This window comes from Lepidochelys kempii, chromosome 16 (genome assembly GCF_965140285.1).
Source record: "Lepidochelys kempii isolate rLepKem1 chromosome 16, rLepKem1.hap1, whole genome shotgun sequence".
Lineage (NCBI taxonomy): Eukaryota > Metazoa > Chordata > Testudines > Cheloniidae > Lepidochelys > Lepidochelys kempii.
The window spans coordinates 29,242,181-29,256,863 of record NC_136395.1 but is presented as its reverse complement, the minus strand read 5'-3'; the positions used below and the strand labels follow the sequence as shown (position 1 = coordinate 29,256,863).

The following is a 14,683-nucleotide window of genomic DNA, read 5'->3' as shown; positions in this document are numbered from 1 at the left end:
AAAATGTGACATTAACTATATAGGGCCAGATTCTCAGCTGGTGTAAAGGGTGTAGTTAGCTCATGGACTTAATTTGTGGGTGTGATGACTTGTTATTATTTAAGGTGTTCTCCCTTAATATGTTTGCTATGTTAAGTTTTGTTTTTACCAACAGCAGATATATATTGTCTGATATCATATAATTTTTCAGCATCTTATTGAACATTAATCTTTGCTCAAAACACACAGAATGGCTGGTTTTCTTATAAAGAAATTATGTAATGTGGCACAGAAATTCAGAGCTGGATCTATTGTAATTATAGTCTGAAATTGCTTCCCTCCCTTCCCCAATAGTCAGTCTCCATATCTTTAGTATTTATTTATCCATTTGGTGTTACCAACTAAGAACACATTTTAAATGAAATATCTGTCTTGTTTAAGGCACTGAAACTGAAAACCATTGTGAGAGGAGATGCCCTAACTAGTTCAGCAACCACAAGCCTCTATAAAAAGGAGGTGAGTGGACATTTATACATGACAATGTGCAAAGTTGCTCAAAATCTTGGCATTCCAGGTCTTACTGTGTATGGGACTACACTCAAAATCTTATAATGCATATATGTAATTTGATTCAATAACAGAAGAGAAAACCTTGACATTGATCCATGTATCAGTGCATAATATCAAAATGGCTCTGCAGGCAAGGCCCAGTAAATGGATGGGTATGGAAACTATCTCTGAACTTAAAGCTGATTTCAGCAGTCCCACTGTAGTTTGAGTGGAGTAGTAAATGAAAATGCCAGTTGTTTTTCGTGTACATTTATGTGATACTTGTAACTTTTGCTTCATGCACATAAAATTAAGTTGCATTGTTGTTCCTAATAAAGGGCAGGATTTTTTCTGGCCGTAGGGTGGGTGTGCAGGAGTGGAATGTGCAAGGAGCACCTCTGTGCACTCTTCCTGCACCTGCAAGAAGTGACCTTTTCCCATAGGGAGATTCAGTGCCCCAGTTTCACAAATGTAGCTTATATTTATTAACGTCCCAAACTAACTGAGAGAGAGAATTTTTGCCTCCCCTGGCAAACAGACCAAAGTCTGATATTTTTAACTCCAAAAGTGCAGCTCTGAGCATTCTGTCCTGTCAAAGATGTCCAGGTGTTACTTTTCAGCCATTGTACTTGAAATTTTCTGTTGATAAACTTTGTGTTTCCTAGTGTATTTACCGTACACTGTTTGTTGTTTCACAGCCATGGGAGTCCCAATGTTTCTGCAGTAATTTTCCTCATGAAGTTGTTTGTGCGGATTCTTGGGGCCAGTCCTTGCTAGTTTCTACAGATGTTGGTGTCCTGCTAATAGATGGTTAGTGGATGATCCAGCATTTGTCTACAGGTCAATATTTATGTACCTGACAGTTTCAATCAGTGGTGCCTATGAGGATGTTAGCAGCTCTTCACTACTTAAGATAGTTAAATCAGGACTTTTATAACTTAACTGCAAAAATTTGCTCTGCACTAAAACTAGGCAAATCAGATAATTTTGGGGGCCCTGTTTTAATGCAGACTTCTGAATATTTTGTTGGTTTCAGATGCTGTTTTTTTGACTGTCTGAGAGGACTTTTTATTAAGCCAAATCCAAGCTCAAGGGTTGTCCATGCAGCCTGCTTGTACTTCACAGTCCTTGATGCTTCCACTGAGCCTGAGGCCAAAGGTGGCTGTGTACCATTTATGTACTCATCCAAACCTGTTTCCTCCCTAACCCTGATTTTATGACTCTAACACCTCTTCCCCAGAATGCCATATATGGCAGTCATGATATTGAGGAATGATATTAGGGGTAGTTGGTTCTCAGTATTCTTCTCAAACTTCCCAAAAACTGTTCCTTTTAGGCTCTGTTCTTGCTATTTGATTCACATCAGTGGTAACTCCTCCTAAGAAAAACAACAAGGAGTCCAGAGGCACCTTAAAGACTAAAGATTTATTTGGGCATAAGCTTTAATGGGTAAAAAACCCTCTTCTTCAGATGCATGCACCCACGAAAGCTTATGCCTGAATAAATCTCTTAGTCTTTAAGGTGCTACCAGACTCTTCGTTTTGTTGTGGATACATACTAACACGGCTACCCCCGATATTTCTAAGAAGGAACTACCATCTTTGGTACTGTATATAAAGTGACAGTATGCCAGATGCCTCATTTTCACAGAAAAAAACACACGTTTTTGTTACAAGAAACAAGATGCTTTAAAATCACTTGTCAGCAAATTGTAGTGTCAAAAATGTGTTCTAATTGGGGGTCGTGTTTCCTTTCCAGATGGCCAGTCATCAGTGCAAGTATTTGATAAAACTCTCCAGGTGAAACAGATGCATGTGCTGGAAGCTTTGGACCTTTTGATTACCAGAGCAGACAAAGGTAGGATTCTTTACCTCTTGGTTCCAATATGAATGTGGCTGGCACACTATTACTTTACTCGTAGCTCAGTAGAAGGTAACAATTTATGCACTTGCCCTTTCAGAATGTGATTTCATTTTGTCAGTAATTCTCTTTTAAAGAGTTTTTTCCATTTCTACTGTATTTATTCCCGAGTCTCTCACCTTCAGCTGCCTTCTTGCATTCCTACCCAGATGAATTTCTTTGACTATTTCTGATCCAGTGGTATGTGAACAAGTTTACTAGTCAGTACTGGTGGAAGACAATGTCCCAATAACTGAAGTTATGAGACACTGGCACTGCACTTACACATCACTTTGTTCCCACTTATCATTGGCGCTTCCAGCAGTATGAATATGCAATACCAGGTCTATCATACAACAGAAGCTGCTTTTCCTTTGATGGGGAAATCCTCTTAGTCTTAAGTAATTCCTGCTTGTTGCTGGTATTGTAACTTTTTGGACCAAATCCTGCTTACCTTATTCACGCAAGTAATCTTACTGACTTTAATAAGCAGGAGTCCCCACCCTAGTTTACAGGCCTGAAGACTTATTAGAATTGCCCTCCATTACAATTGCAATGGTCAGGAAACAAGTGAACTCAAGAGTTCGAATGTCTCGGTTTCTGTAGTTCTAATATCTGCCAAACTGCAAAGTTAAAATATTTTCTATAGAATTAAATAAATATTAAAGTGGGAACAACTTCTTGGCAGTAGCTTATCTACAACCCATTTTGATTAAACTCAGCTCCAGTATGAAATTTATACATTTACTTAGGTTCTGTCAATTATCAGAAGAAAGCTTGTAGTAACAGTGGCTTTTAATCTCATGACAAAATTCTTACCATGCTTTTCACTCCATAAATTTATAATAAATAAATATTAAGTGGATTTGATATAGACAGTGGAGAATGTTTCATACTACAAGTGATTCTCTGATTGTATTATACTATACCCTAATGAAAGAAATGTAAAGTTACCAACAGACACTATAGTTCAAAGACATAAGAGAGCCACAGTTGCCTCTTTAATATTGCATTTCCATATTGTGAAAGTACATAAAGAGGTGCAACACCAGCTAGGACTTAACAGAGGTAAATCTCTAGTAGTGCTCTGTCATATACATTTAGGAATATTAGAGGCATATTTTTTTGAATGAATTTTGAATGTTAATCTTTCTTTGATATAACTTTAGGACATTGTAAATTGACCTAGGTTTTGTTCCAGGTTGCCCTGGTCTCTGTTATTGTGGACTTTATTTCGATTAGCATTCTGCTCTGTTGTAAAAAGAGTCCTTGAGGACAAGAAGAAATCTTTATTTTTAAATTTATAGGTAGCCGTTGTCTTTGTTGCCATGAAATTGACACATACATTTTCCTATTAAAGTAGCAGTACAGAAAAGTCTACTCCACACTAGCAAACATTTGAAAAAATCTTAGTTTCTAGAGGATAGTTAATAGGGTGGGTATGATGAGAAGAAGAGTGGTGGAGAGTGTGGTTATTGGGGCTAGATAAAGTTTTTGGTTGGTTTTGTGGCATCAGTTAGTTGAATTTGGTGGTAGTGTGATGGTTGCATAGTATGAGATGCATAAGTAAAAGAATAGGCTGAGGAGTGAGAGTAGAGCCATCAGGATGGCAATAATGATTGTGTTCATTGGTTAATTCTTGTAGGATTAGTCATTTTGGTATGAATCCTGTTAATGGGGGTAGGCCTCCTAGTGATATAAGAGTAAGTATTATCAGGGTGCTGAGGTTTGGAAGTTTTGTTCATGATGCTATGATGGATATTTTGTTGTTTCTAGAGGTTTAATTATTAGGAATGTTGTTGAGGTTATGATAATGTATGGGTAGAATGTGAGTAATATAAGTTTAGTGAGGATTGTGGTTATTCATCCTAGGTGGGCAATGGAGGAAAATGCTACGATTTTTCATAGTTGGGTTTGGTTTAATCCGCCTCATCCGCCAATTAGGGTGGATGTTAGTCCTAGTGTTTAACAGGAGGGGTGTGTGTAGGGATTGGGCAGTTATTACTAGTAGGAATAATGGGGCTAGTTTTTGTATTAAGAAGTATTTGGTGGCAGCCTGAATTGCTCATGGATGGTGTTGCTGGGCAATTGGTGGAATGACGGCTAATCATCAATTTCTAGTCCAGTTCATGCTAGAATTTAGTGGTTGCTGGAGATTGTAAGTAGGTGTCCTATAGTTCGGCTTGAAGTAATAATTATGCTTGCTTGTGAATTCACTAGTAGGGGAAGGATTTTAACCAGCATTTTCGGGCTATGAGCCCAAGAGCTTAGTTGTCTGACTTTACTAGGATATGGTATAATGGAAGTATGGGGAGTTTTGATCTCTGAAGTATAGGTTCGAATCCTATTTTTCTAAGGAAACGAGAGGATTTTAGCCTCTATTATTCACCCTAGCAAGGTGATCCTTTAATTTCAGGCAAGTGTTCTGTGGTATGGGTGGGAGTCCTGAGAAGCAGGGGTTCTCAGTCTTTTTCTTTCTGAGGCCCCCTACAACATGTTATAAAAACTTCAATGCCCACCTGTGCCACAGTAACTGGTTTTCTGCATATAAAAGCCTGGACTGGCATTAGGGGGTAGCAAGCAGGACAACTGCCTGGGACCCCATGCCACAGGGGCCCCTGTGAAGCTACATTGCTCAGACTTCAGCTTCAGCCCCAGGTGGCAGGGCATTGGCTTTCTACCCTGGGCTCCAGAGAATCTAATGCTGGCCTGCTTGTCAGCCCCTCTGAAACCTGCTTTCGGCTCCCCAGGGCGCCCCAGACCCCTGGTTGAGAACCACTGCTGAGAAAGCAATTGCTATTGCTTGGTGCTTAGGTGATTGGGAAGAAGATTTTTCATAGGAGGTGCATTAGGAGGTGCATTTTCATAGGAGGTGTATCGAAATCATGGGTATGAGGCTCGGATTCATAGGAATTCTGCTAAAAGTAGTATGACTTTTGATGTTAATGAGAGGGAGAATAATTAAGGTGTGTTGTTAAGGAAGGCTGGGTTGAGGAATAGGATAGCAGTAAGGGTATTTATTATTAGGATGTTGTCTTATTCTGCTAGAAAGAATAGGGTGAATGGACTGGCGGCATAGTCAACATTGTATCCTGATACTAATTCGGATTCTCCCTCAGTGAGGTCGAATGGTGCTCGATTAGCTTCTGCTCGTGTGGAGGTGTTTCATGTTGTTATTAGTGGTCCGGAGAAGATAAGGTATATTGGTTCTTGTGTGGTTATAATGTTTGTATATGAAATGCTCCTGAAAATAGGGTTAGAGAAAGTAGGATAATTCGGATGGTTACTTTGTATGAGATGGTTTGGGCTACTTCTCTTTGGGCTCCTATTAGGGCATATATGAAGTTTGAGGCCCACTCTGATCAGAGGGTGGAGTAGACTATGAAGCTGGAGGGGGAAATTAGGAATAGGAGGCCTAAATTAAGGCCGGCTAGTGGGAAAGGTAGTGGTAGTGGGAGTCAAATTGATAGGGCTAGTAAAAGGGCTAGGATTGGGGCCAGGGTGAATAGTGCAAAGGATGATCTTAATGGATAGTTTGGCTCTTTAATAAATAGTTTTATGCTATCTGCTACTGGTTGTAGTAGTCCATATGGGCCTACGATGTTAGGGTCTTTTCGTAGTTGTATATATCCTAGAATTTTTCGTTCAATTAGGGCGAAGAAAACTACAGTGATTGGGATTATATATATGAGTGGGGATTTTAAACTAGAGAGTAGCATTTTCATAGTTGGAGAGGGGTGTTGAACCACTAAGTAAAAGGTTTAGGCCTTTTGCATTGATCCCTGGCTCTGCCACCCGAACTTGGCCCTTTTTGGGGGGCTTGGTTATTTGTTCTTATTATTAAAGTTGATTTCACTAATATAAGGGAAGGCTTGTTTTGAGATATAGGCCTTGCCTTTTTGGTCCTTTTGTACTAGAAAAGGCTCAGTTATAGATAGAAACTGACCTGGATTACTCCAGTCTGAACTCAGATCATGTAGGACTGTTGATCATTGAACAAATGAACTCTTGATAGCGGCTGCACCATCAGGATGTCCTGATCCAACATTGAGGTCATAAACCCCATCGTCTATAGGGACTCTAGGAGGGGATTGCGCTGTTATCCCTGGGGTAGCTTGGTTCGGTGATCAAATATATTGGATCATTTTGCCATAGGCACTTTGAGTTGTAGGTCTAGGTATAGAAATATGTTCTTTTTTCAGAGGTCGAGGTTGTCCAACCAAAAATAGGGATCAAATACTAATTGGTTAGAAGTCCGGAGAGGGGGTGTTAGTAATAGTTGATCTGTATTTGAAGTTCCACATGGTCTTATGATGATGTTCTCGCTTTTGCACGAGATCAATTTCACTGATTATTTGTAAGAGACAGGTAGAACCTTTTTTGGCCATTCATTCTAGTTTTTATTTAAAAGACAAGTGATTATGCTACCTTTGCACAGTTAGGATGCCGCGACCATTTAACAGTGTCACTTGGCAGGCATTACCCCCAATACTTATTATTGCTGGGGGCTATGTTTTTGGTAAACAGTTGGTCTCTTTATTTGCCTAGTTCCAGGATCCTTATGCTGCAGAGCGTGGCTTGTCTTCTGAAACAGAGAGCCTTCTTTCCCTACCTTGTCTTCTCTGACCTTGGCCTGTCCACCCCTTTTCCTTCTATTGCCCAAAACGTCCAGTGGCCCTGTGAGTCTTCCTCCAGTTTGTCTCTTTTGTCTTGTTTGAAATTGTTCACTCTCTCCAAACAGCCCACTGCAGACAAGTAGCAGGAAGTAGCTTCTCCCAGCTACAATAGCCTCTTTAGCATACTTATAGACTAGTCAAAGTACAGTTGTTAAGGTTAATGTGTCTCCATTGTCCCTGGTCTGGAAGAGAGGTGTTTAAAGCTTTGTCAGCAGTGGTGGAGACACATAAACGTGGAATTAGTCGATACAACAGTTTTTATAAGCACAATTTCATAAGGTCAGCCAGAAGTCATAAGTTGTACAGACAGATTCCCCAAATCATCAGTGTAGTCTCAAATGTTTTCGCCAGTCTTGACTGAAAATTGCCAGTGATGGAGAATCCAGTACAACCCTTGGTAAATGTTTCCATTGATGAATAACTCTTGCAGTTTAAAAAAAAAAAAAAAAAGGCGCCTCATTTACAGTCTGCCTAGTTTCAATTTACAGCCATTGGATCATGTTTCTCTGCTAGACTGAACAGCCCATTATTAAATATTTGTTCCCCATGTAGGTGTTTATAGACTATGATCAACTTATCCCTTAACTTTCTCTTTGTTAGCTAAATACATTGAGCTCCTTGAGTCTTTCACCGTAAGGCAGGGTTTCTAATTGTTTAAATAATTCTCATGACTCTTCTCTGAATCATCTCTAATTTATCATCCTTTTTAAATTGTGGACACCAAACTGGACAAAGTATTCCAGCAGTGGTTGCACCAATGCAAAATATAGAGGTAAAATAACTTTTCTACTTCTACTTGAGATTGCCATGTTCATATACTCTTTTGGCCACAGCCAGCACCTCCTGATCCCCCACCCCCACTCACCATCACTTGGGGGTCATCTAGCACTCTTTTCCAATATCTGGTGTGCAGTAACCATGGACAAGTGGATGCTGAATGTCATCCACTCTGGCATTATGATAGAGTTTACATCCCTACCTTCTCCAAAATCCCTCTCCCTATCCTGCTTCAGGGGCTCCTCTCACAAGAATATTCTCAAACAAGAGGTGAACTACTTATTGAAGTAAGGCGTGATAGAACATGTACCTCTTCAGTACCAAGGGACAGGGTTTTTCTCAACTTACTTCCTTGTATCCAAAAAGAAGGGCGGATGGAGACCAATCCTCAACCTCTACCAACTCAACCACTTCATTTGCAAACTCAGATTTCACATGGTCAAATTGGTATCTATAATCCCATCTTGAGAAAAGGGCATGTGGTTTACAGCTCTCAACGTGAATGATGCCTACTTTCACGTAGACATTCATCTCGCTCCTAGACATTTCCTCAGAGTCATGATGGGGTCTGACCATTTTCAGTATAGGGTGTTTCCTTTTGGAATAGCAACTGGCCCCAGAGTCTTTACCAAGATATTCTTGGTAGTAGTAGCTCATGGTCTCATTGTCTTTCCCTACCTCGATGACTGGCTCTTTGTCACCAAGTCCCAGCAGGACACCTACGCATCAACTTCGGTGATGCTACACCTCTTGTCCTCAGTGGAAGTCAGCATAAATACTGAAAAATCTGTTCTCAGCCCCACACAATCTCTGGACTTCAGTGGGGCCATCTTGAATTCTTATCACCGCAAGAACCTGGCCAAAGACAGGTTCCAGACCTGAATTATGGTATTGTTCATGATCACAAACTATCCTTGAGTCATCTTTGTCGGCTTTGTCGAGCTTGTCCCTGTCCATCCCTCCATGAACGCAAGTCAATGCCACACTATTCTGTTTTGTTGCGAGCACATTCTTTCCATTTCTGGCCAAAGAGTTTTGTCATTGGATCGGCCCAGTGCGTTTTTGGTCTGCCCAGCGATCGCTTGTGGTCTCTGGGAATCCGTTCATTGATGCGGGTTGTCCACTTATTGTCTTGCCTGCGGACTACATGACCCACCCATCTTCACTTTGCATCATACATCGCCTGCACTTTGTCGGTCACCTCTGTACACCTTCTGATCTCCTCATTCGGTATATGATCACTGAGCGATATCTTACACATTCGCCTTTCCATTGCTCTCAGGGTGACAGTGAAATTTTCTTCCTCAGCTTTCATTGTTGACTAGCTTTCTGCTCCATATATCATTTCTGGCAGAACAGTGGAATTAAACAGTTCTTTCCTTTTCTTCATGGGCAGTTCATCATCTGTTTTAGACGTCTTTATTTTGTTTAAACTTGTCCACCCTGCCTTTAATCCCCTACTGCATTCCCCTTCAAATGAGGGGGTTATCTCTTCTCAGCTGCTGACCTAGGTAAATATATTTGTCAACTGCCTCAATTTCTTTCCCTTGAGTACCGGTCATGATATGTCTATCTCTCTCCTGTGTCATGTGGCCTCATGCACCTATGACACCCCATTCCCATGACTTCACCTCTCCAAACCACCATCCCATGAACCTCATGGTAACAGTTCCATCAAGGTGGTGTCTTCCGTGCTATGGTGGACAAATCCTTATCAGGTGTGAGTGGGCATCCCCTTTCTCCCGTCCTCTCCTGACAGGACCATTATTACAGACCCATCCCCATTAGGTTGGGAAGCCCACGTGAACAGCTACAGCACAAGGTACCTGGACATCTTGAGAGTCCAGGATCCCCATCAATATCCTGCAGTTGTGAGCAGCCTGGAAGACGTGAGTCCTTTCTTCCATTCATCCATGCTCGCTATGTTCTTATAATATCAGACAATGTTATGACCATCTTCTACATCAACAAACAGGGAGAAGCGAGATCAGTCTCCCCGTGTGCAGAATCAGTCAGTCTCTGGAACTGGTATATCACCAATCAAATCACACTATTGGCAGTATAACTTCTGGGGAAACAAAATGTGATTGCAAACTTCCTCCCCAGACATTTTGCAATCGACAACAAGTGAGAGCTCCATGACTTAGTATTGCACAATATTTTCACTCTGTGCAGAACCCCAGCCAGAGATATGTTCATCTTTCAAGCAAACAGGTAATTCACTACATTTTGCTCCAGAGGAGCCCTAGGTCACCTCTGCCAGGGCGACACTTTGCTTCTTCCTTGGCTGGACCAGTTCAGCTATGCCTTCCCTCCACTACCACTTCTGCCGTGAGTTCTGTGCAAAATCCGGCAGGATACAGTACAGGTCATCCTGATCACCCCCTTCTGGCCAAGACTGTTCTGATTTCCCAGCATCCTACACATGTCATCCCAATCTCTGATCATCCTCCCAACATTTCCCAAGCTCCTGACCTGGTGGAATGGCAAGATGAAAGCACTCTGATCTACATGCTCCACCTCAGGGCTTTGTATTTGGATGGGCATCATCCTTGGAACGTTCATGCTCCACAGTCATGTGGGACATTCTTTCTAATAGCAGAAGGATTCTACTAGAAGATGTTACCTAGCTAAATGGAAGTGTTTTTCTTGGGCACTTCAAAGAGTCATTCCCCCAGAAACTGCAGATATTTCTCTCATCTTGGACTATATCCTCTCTCTGAAGACATCAGGCTTGTCCATCAGCTCCTTGTGAGTGCACTTGGCAGCAATCAGTGTATACCATCCACCTTCTCAGGGCTACTCGGTCTTTGCACATCCACTGACAAATAGATTCTGGAATGGCTTAATCAGAATCTTTCCACCTATTCAGTGGGGCTTAAAACTTGTTCTCTCCATACTCACAAGGCCCCCCTGTGAACCTTTAGCTTCTTGCTCCATGTCTCTCCTTTCCATGAAGATTGCTTCCCTTGCAGCTGTTTCCTCAGCTAGAAGAGTTGGCAAGCTTGGAGCAATGATGGCAGAGCCTTCTTACACTGTAAGGATAAGGTTTCTTCTAATCTACACCCCAAATTCACTCCTAAAGTAGTTTCAGAATTTCACTTTAACCAATCGATTCACTTGCCTGTGTTCTTCCCAAAACTGCATATTTCCGCAGAAGAACGAAGACTCCACTCCCTCAGTGTTCAGCAAACTTTGGCCTTTTACCTGCAAAAAACAAAACACATCAGGAAATCCCTGAGACTATTCATCACTATATCAGAAAGAATCAGGGGGTATGCTGTCTCCACCCAGAGAAACTCCAAATGGATCTATAGCTGCATTCTACTCGATAAGCTATTGAACCTTCCCCAAACCCTCCTGGGATAAGAGTGCATTCCACCAGAGCAGAAGCAACAACTGTAGTGTCACTTCTGGAGGTACCCCTCCTTGACAGCTGTAAAGCAGCCACATGGGGCTCCATTCACAAGTTTGTGAGACATTGTGCCTTGGTACAGGACTCCTCTGGAATGGCGGTCCTCCACTAAGCTCTGCTATCTACATCCTTGCACCTTCCTCTGACTTAGGTACTGCTTGTTGGTCACCCGCAGCGGAATATAACAGGATTATCACTCGAAGAAGAAAGGGAGGTTACTGACCTGTAACTGAAAAAAAGGAGGAGGTTCTCTATGTGGGCAGCCCAACGTTGCCTGGACCGTATGGAGACTATATTGAAGGTCCTTGACTACTTGGTACATTTAAAACACTCCCAACATTTCATACTGCTCTATTGAGGTCCACCTTTCACCAGTCTCAGCTTGTCATCTATCTGTCTGATTGTGCTCTCACATGACAGTATTGAAGTTCCCAAAGGGTTTATTATATTAACTACCGGCCAGGGAACCTGCTTCTTCCTGGAACCTCAACATTGGAGCTGCCCACCATGTTGCTGTGAAGGGATGCCAGGCCTCTGGATCTCTGAGTATTTTAAGCCTTCGGAGTCAGAATGGGGTCCAGCCACTGCTCCAATCTTTGGGTGCCTAGGCATATTCTTGTGGTCCAAAACCTTAGTCTAGCTTTCCATCTAGAGAACAGGAACCTGCTGTCCAGCTGCCTAGCCCCTCTGGATGCAGGGTTGAACTTCAGTTTCACCCACGCTTAAACACACTCTCCCAGAAATCCACCTCAAGATGTGAGCCTTCTGGTTTACTGTTTTAACTCACTCAGGAGTCTTGTAGCAGTTGTGAAGCATATAACACACACAGACACTTTGCCCAGAGTTTAACACAATTGCTCTTAATCATATAAATCACAAGACCATACAGATCATACAAAATAATAAACCTTACACTCATCTTCCCTTACTAGCTCACCCTTCCCCAGGGGAGGGACCATCTGGGTTCAGGAAACAGGCAAGGCCCCCATCTCATGGAAGCCCTTACCTGCTTAGTTGCTTCTCCTCTTGACCTGGAGACAAAATGGCCAAAGATTCTCACAAATCAACTCCTTCCTATTTATATCTTTTAGCCCCCTTTGTCAGGTGATGTCCTTGCCAGCTTCCCCATGTGATCAGAGCTTTCTACCAGGTGACTTTGTTGCCAAGGCAACCTCTCTCCTGAAAAACCAGTTTTCCTGGGTAGGAGCTATCTTAGTGTCAGTCTTTGGAATTTCAGCAAACATGGAGGAAAATGGCCATAAAAAAGGCAAAAGGATGTATGTTCAAAATGGAATTTGTAGCTTTGTAAAGGTACGTGGAGTGGGTTCATAATCTCACACAGAATTCATAGCATTGTACAGGGAGATTCCCAAATCATCACGCATTCCACCAGAGCTCGAGTTGCATTCTCTACCTGCTTTAGAAATATGCCAGTTTTCTGAATCTGCAAGTTGGCAATTTGGAGTAACCCACTGACCTTTGTCAAACATTAAGCATTGGACTTAGCTGCCAGGGCAGATGCCCAGTTCAGGAGAGCAGTACTACTATTTGACTGGTGCAGTGATACTCTTGGTCCCATCATCCAGAATGGGGTACTACTTGCCAGTCATCTACAGTAGGATCCACACTGACACAGATTCAGAAAATAAAGATCGGGCCCAGCCCAGACACTATCAGCCCCAACTCCTCTAGAGCCCAGGGATCCAGAGGGAGAAATAGCCTGATGCTGGGTCGTGGACTTGTATGGAGTTGCTTGCAGTTCGCCGCCTTCTTTCAGAGCTGCAGTTGGTGGGAACCCTCCAGCTCACTCCCTCTCAACCCAGCACTGTCTTCTAAGTAATTCTTCGCTTAACGTTGTAGTTATGTTCCTGAAGAATGGGACTTTAAGCGAAATGATGTTAAGTGAATCCAATTTCCCCATAAGAATTAATGTAAATAGGAGGGGTTAGGCTCCAGGGAAATTTTTTTCACCAGACAAAAAAACTATATTATATATATACACACACACACACTATACGTTTTAAACAAACAATTTAATACTGTACACAGCAATGATGATTGTGAAGCTTGGTTGAGGTGGTGAAGTCAGAGGGTGGGATATTTCCTGGGGAATGCCTCACCGCTAAATGATGAACTAGCATTTGGCTGAGCCCTCAAGGGTTAACACGTTGTTAATGTAGCTGCACACTCGACAAGGTAGCACGAATGGAGGGAGGGGAGACAGCATGGCAGAGAGACACACACCCTGTGTGTGGGGGAGAGAGAGAGATGCGCATTGCCCCTTTAAGTACACTGCCCCACTCTAAATACATTGCCTTTAAAAAGATCAGGAAGTTGAGACAGCAGCTGTGGCCAGCAAGTTCTGTCCATCCTGAGCCCTGTCCTGTCCCGACCCTGTTCTATATGGAGAAGGGGTAAGCGGGGGACAGGAGTAGGGGGGATGGGGACACCCTGATATTAGTCCCCTCTTCCCCCCTCCCCTGCACAGCAAGCAGGAGGCTCCCGGGAACAGCTCCAAGGCAGAGGGCAGGAGCAGCACACAGCAGTGTCGGGAGAGACAGCAGAACTGCCGCAATTGGTAGCCTGCTGGGCGGCTGCTGCATAGGGAACTTAGGGGAGCAGGGAGCTGATAGAGGGGCTGCCGGTCAACCCTGGTCCCCACCAGCTATCTGCAATGGGCTGCTCTTCCTGCAAGCAGTGGACAAAGCAGGCAGCTGCCAAACAATGTTATAAGGGAGCACTGCACAACTTTAAACGAGCATGTTCCCTAATTGATCAGCAATGAAACAAATGTAAACCAGGATGACTTTAAGTGAGGAGTTTTAGAGTAACAGCCGTGTTAGTCTGTATTCGCAAAAAGAAAAGGAGTACTTGTGGCACCTTAGAGACTAACCAATTTATTTGAGCATAAGCTTTCGTGAGCTACAACTCACTTCATCGGATGCATACTGTGGAAAATACGGATGATGTTTTTATACACACAAACCATGAAAAAATGGGTGTTTATCACTACAAAAGGTTTTCTTTCCCCCCACCATACTCTCCTGCTGGTAATAGCTTATGTAAAGTAATCACACTCCTTACAATGTGTATAATAATCAAGGTGAGCCATTTCCAGCACAAATCTAGGTTTTCTCCCCACTCCCCCACACAAACCCACTCTCCTGTTGGTAATAGCTGGTAAGTGAGGAGTTACTGTATTTGTGAGCTGGTCTCTGCTGGGTCCAGCAGCCCCTGGTGGCAGCCAGCAGCTGTGCAGTCCATTTTTGGGGGAGGAAATTTTGCATGCACAACATTAATTTCTGCACAAATTCTGCATGTGCAGTGGTGCGGAATTCCCCGAGGAGTAGTTTCAAATTCCCAGGGAACATAGGGAGAAATTTTGCCT

At 42.7% G+C, this 14,683-nt stretch overlaps 1 protein-coding gene and 1 pseudogene across 8 annotated transcripts in view; one reads left to right on the top strand and one right to left on the bottom strand.

Annotated features, from left to right (window-relative positions):
• The window catches only part of GARNL3 (GTPase activating Rap/RanGAP domain like 3), a 232,634-nt gene that overhangs the window by 161,113 nt on the left and 56,838 nt on the right, over window positions 1-14,683 (top strand). For all 8 annotated transcript variants that reach the window (XR_013634773.1, XM_078849155.1, XM_073314497.2 and 5 more), the window contains 3 exons: window positions 421-495; window positions 1,227-1,338; window positions 2,287-2,385. Coding sequence is in view for 7 of the 8 variants with exons in the window: in XM_078849155.1 (XP_078705281.1) it covers window positions 421-495; window positions 1,227-1,338; window positions 2,287-2,385 (286 nt within the window). In the remaining variant the exon portion in view is untranslated. The remainder of the gene's footprint in view (window positions 1-420; window positions 496-1,226; window positions 1,339-2,286; window positions 2,386-14,683) is intronic.
• Window positions 3,847-8,537, bottom strand: LOC140899371 (NADH-ubiquinone oxidoreductase chain 2-like; annotated as a pseudogene).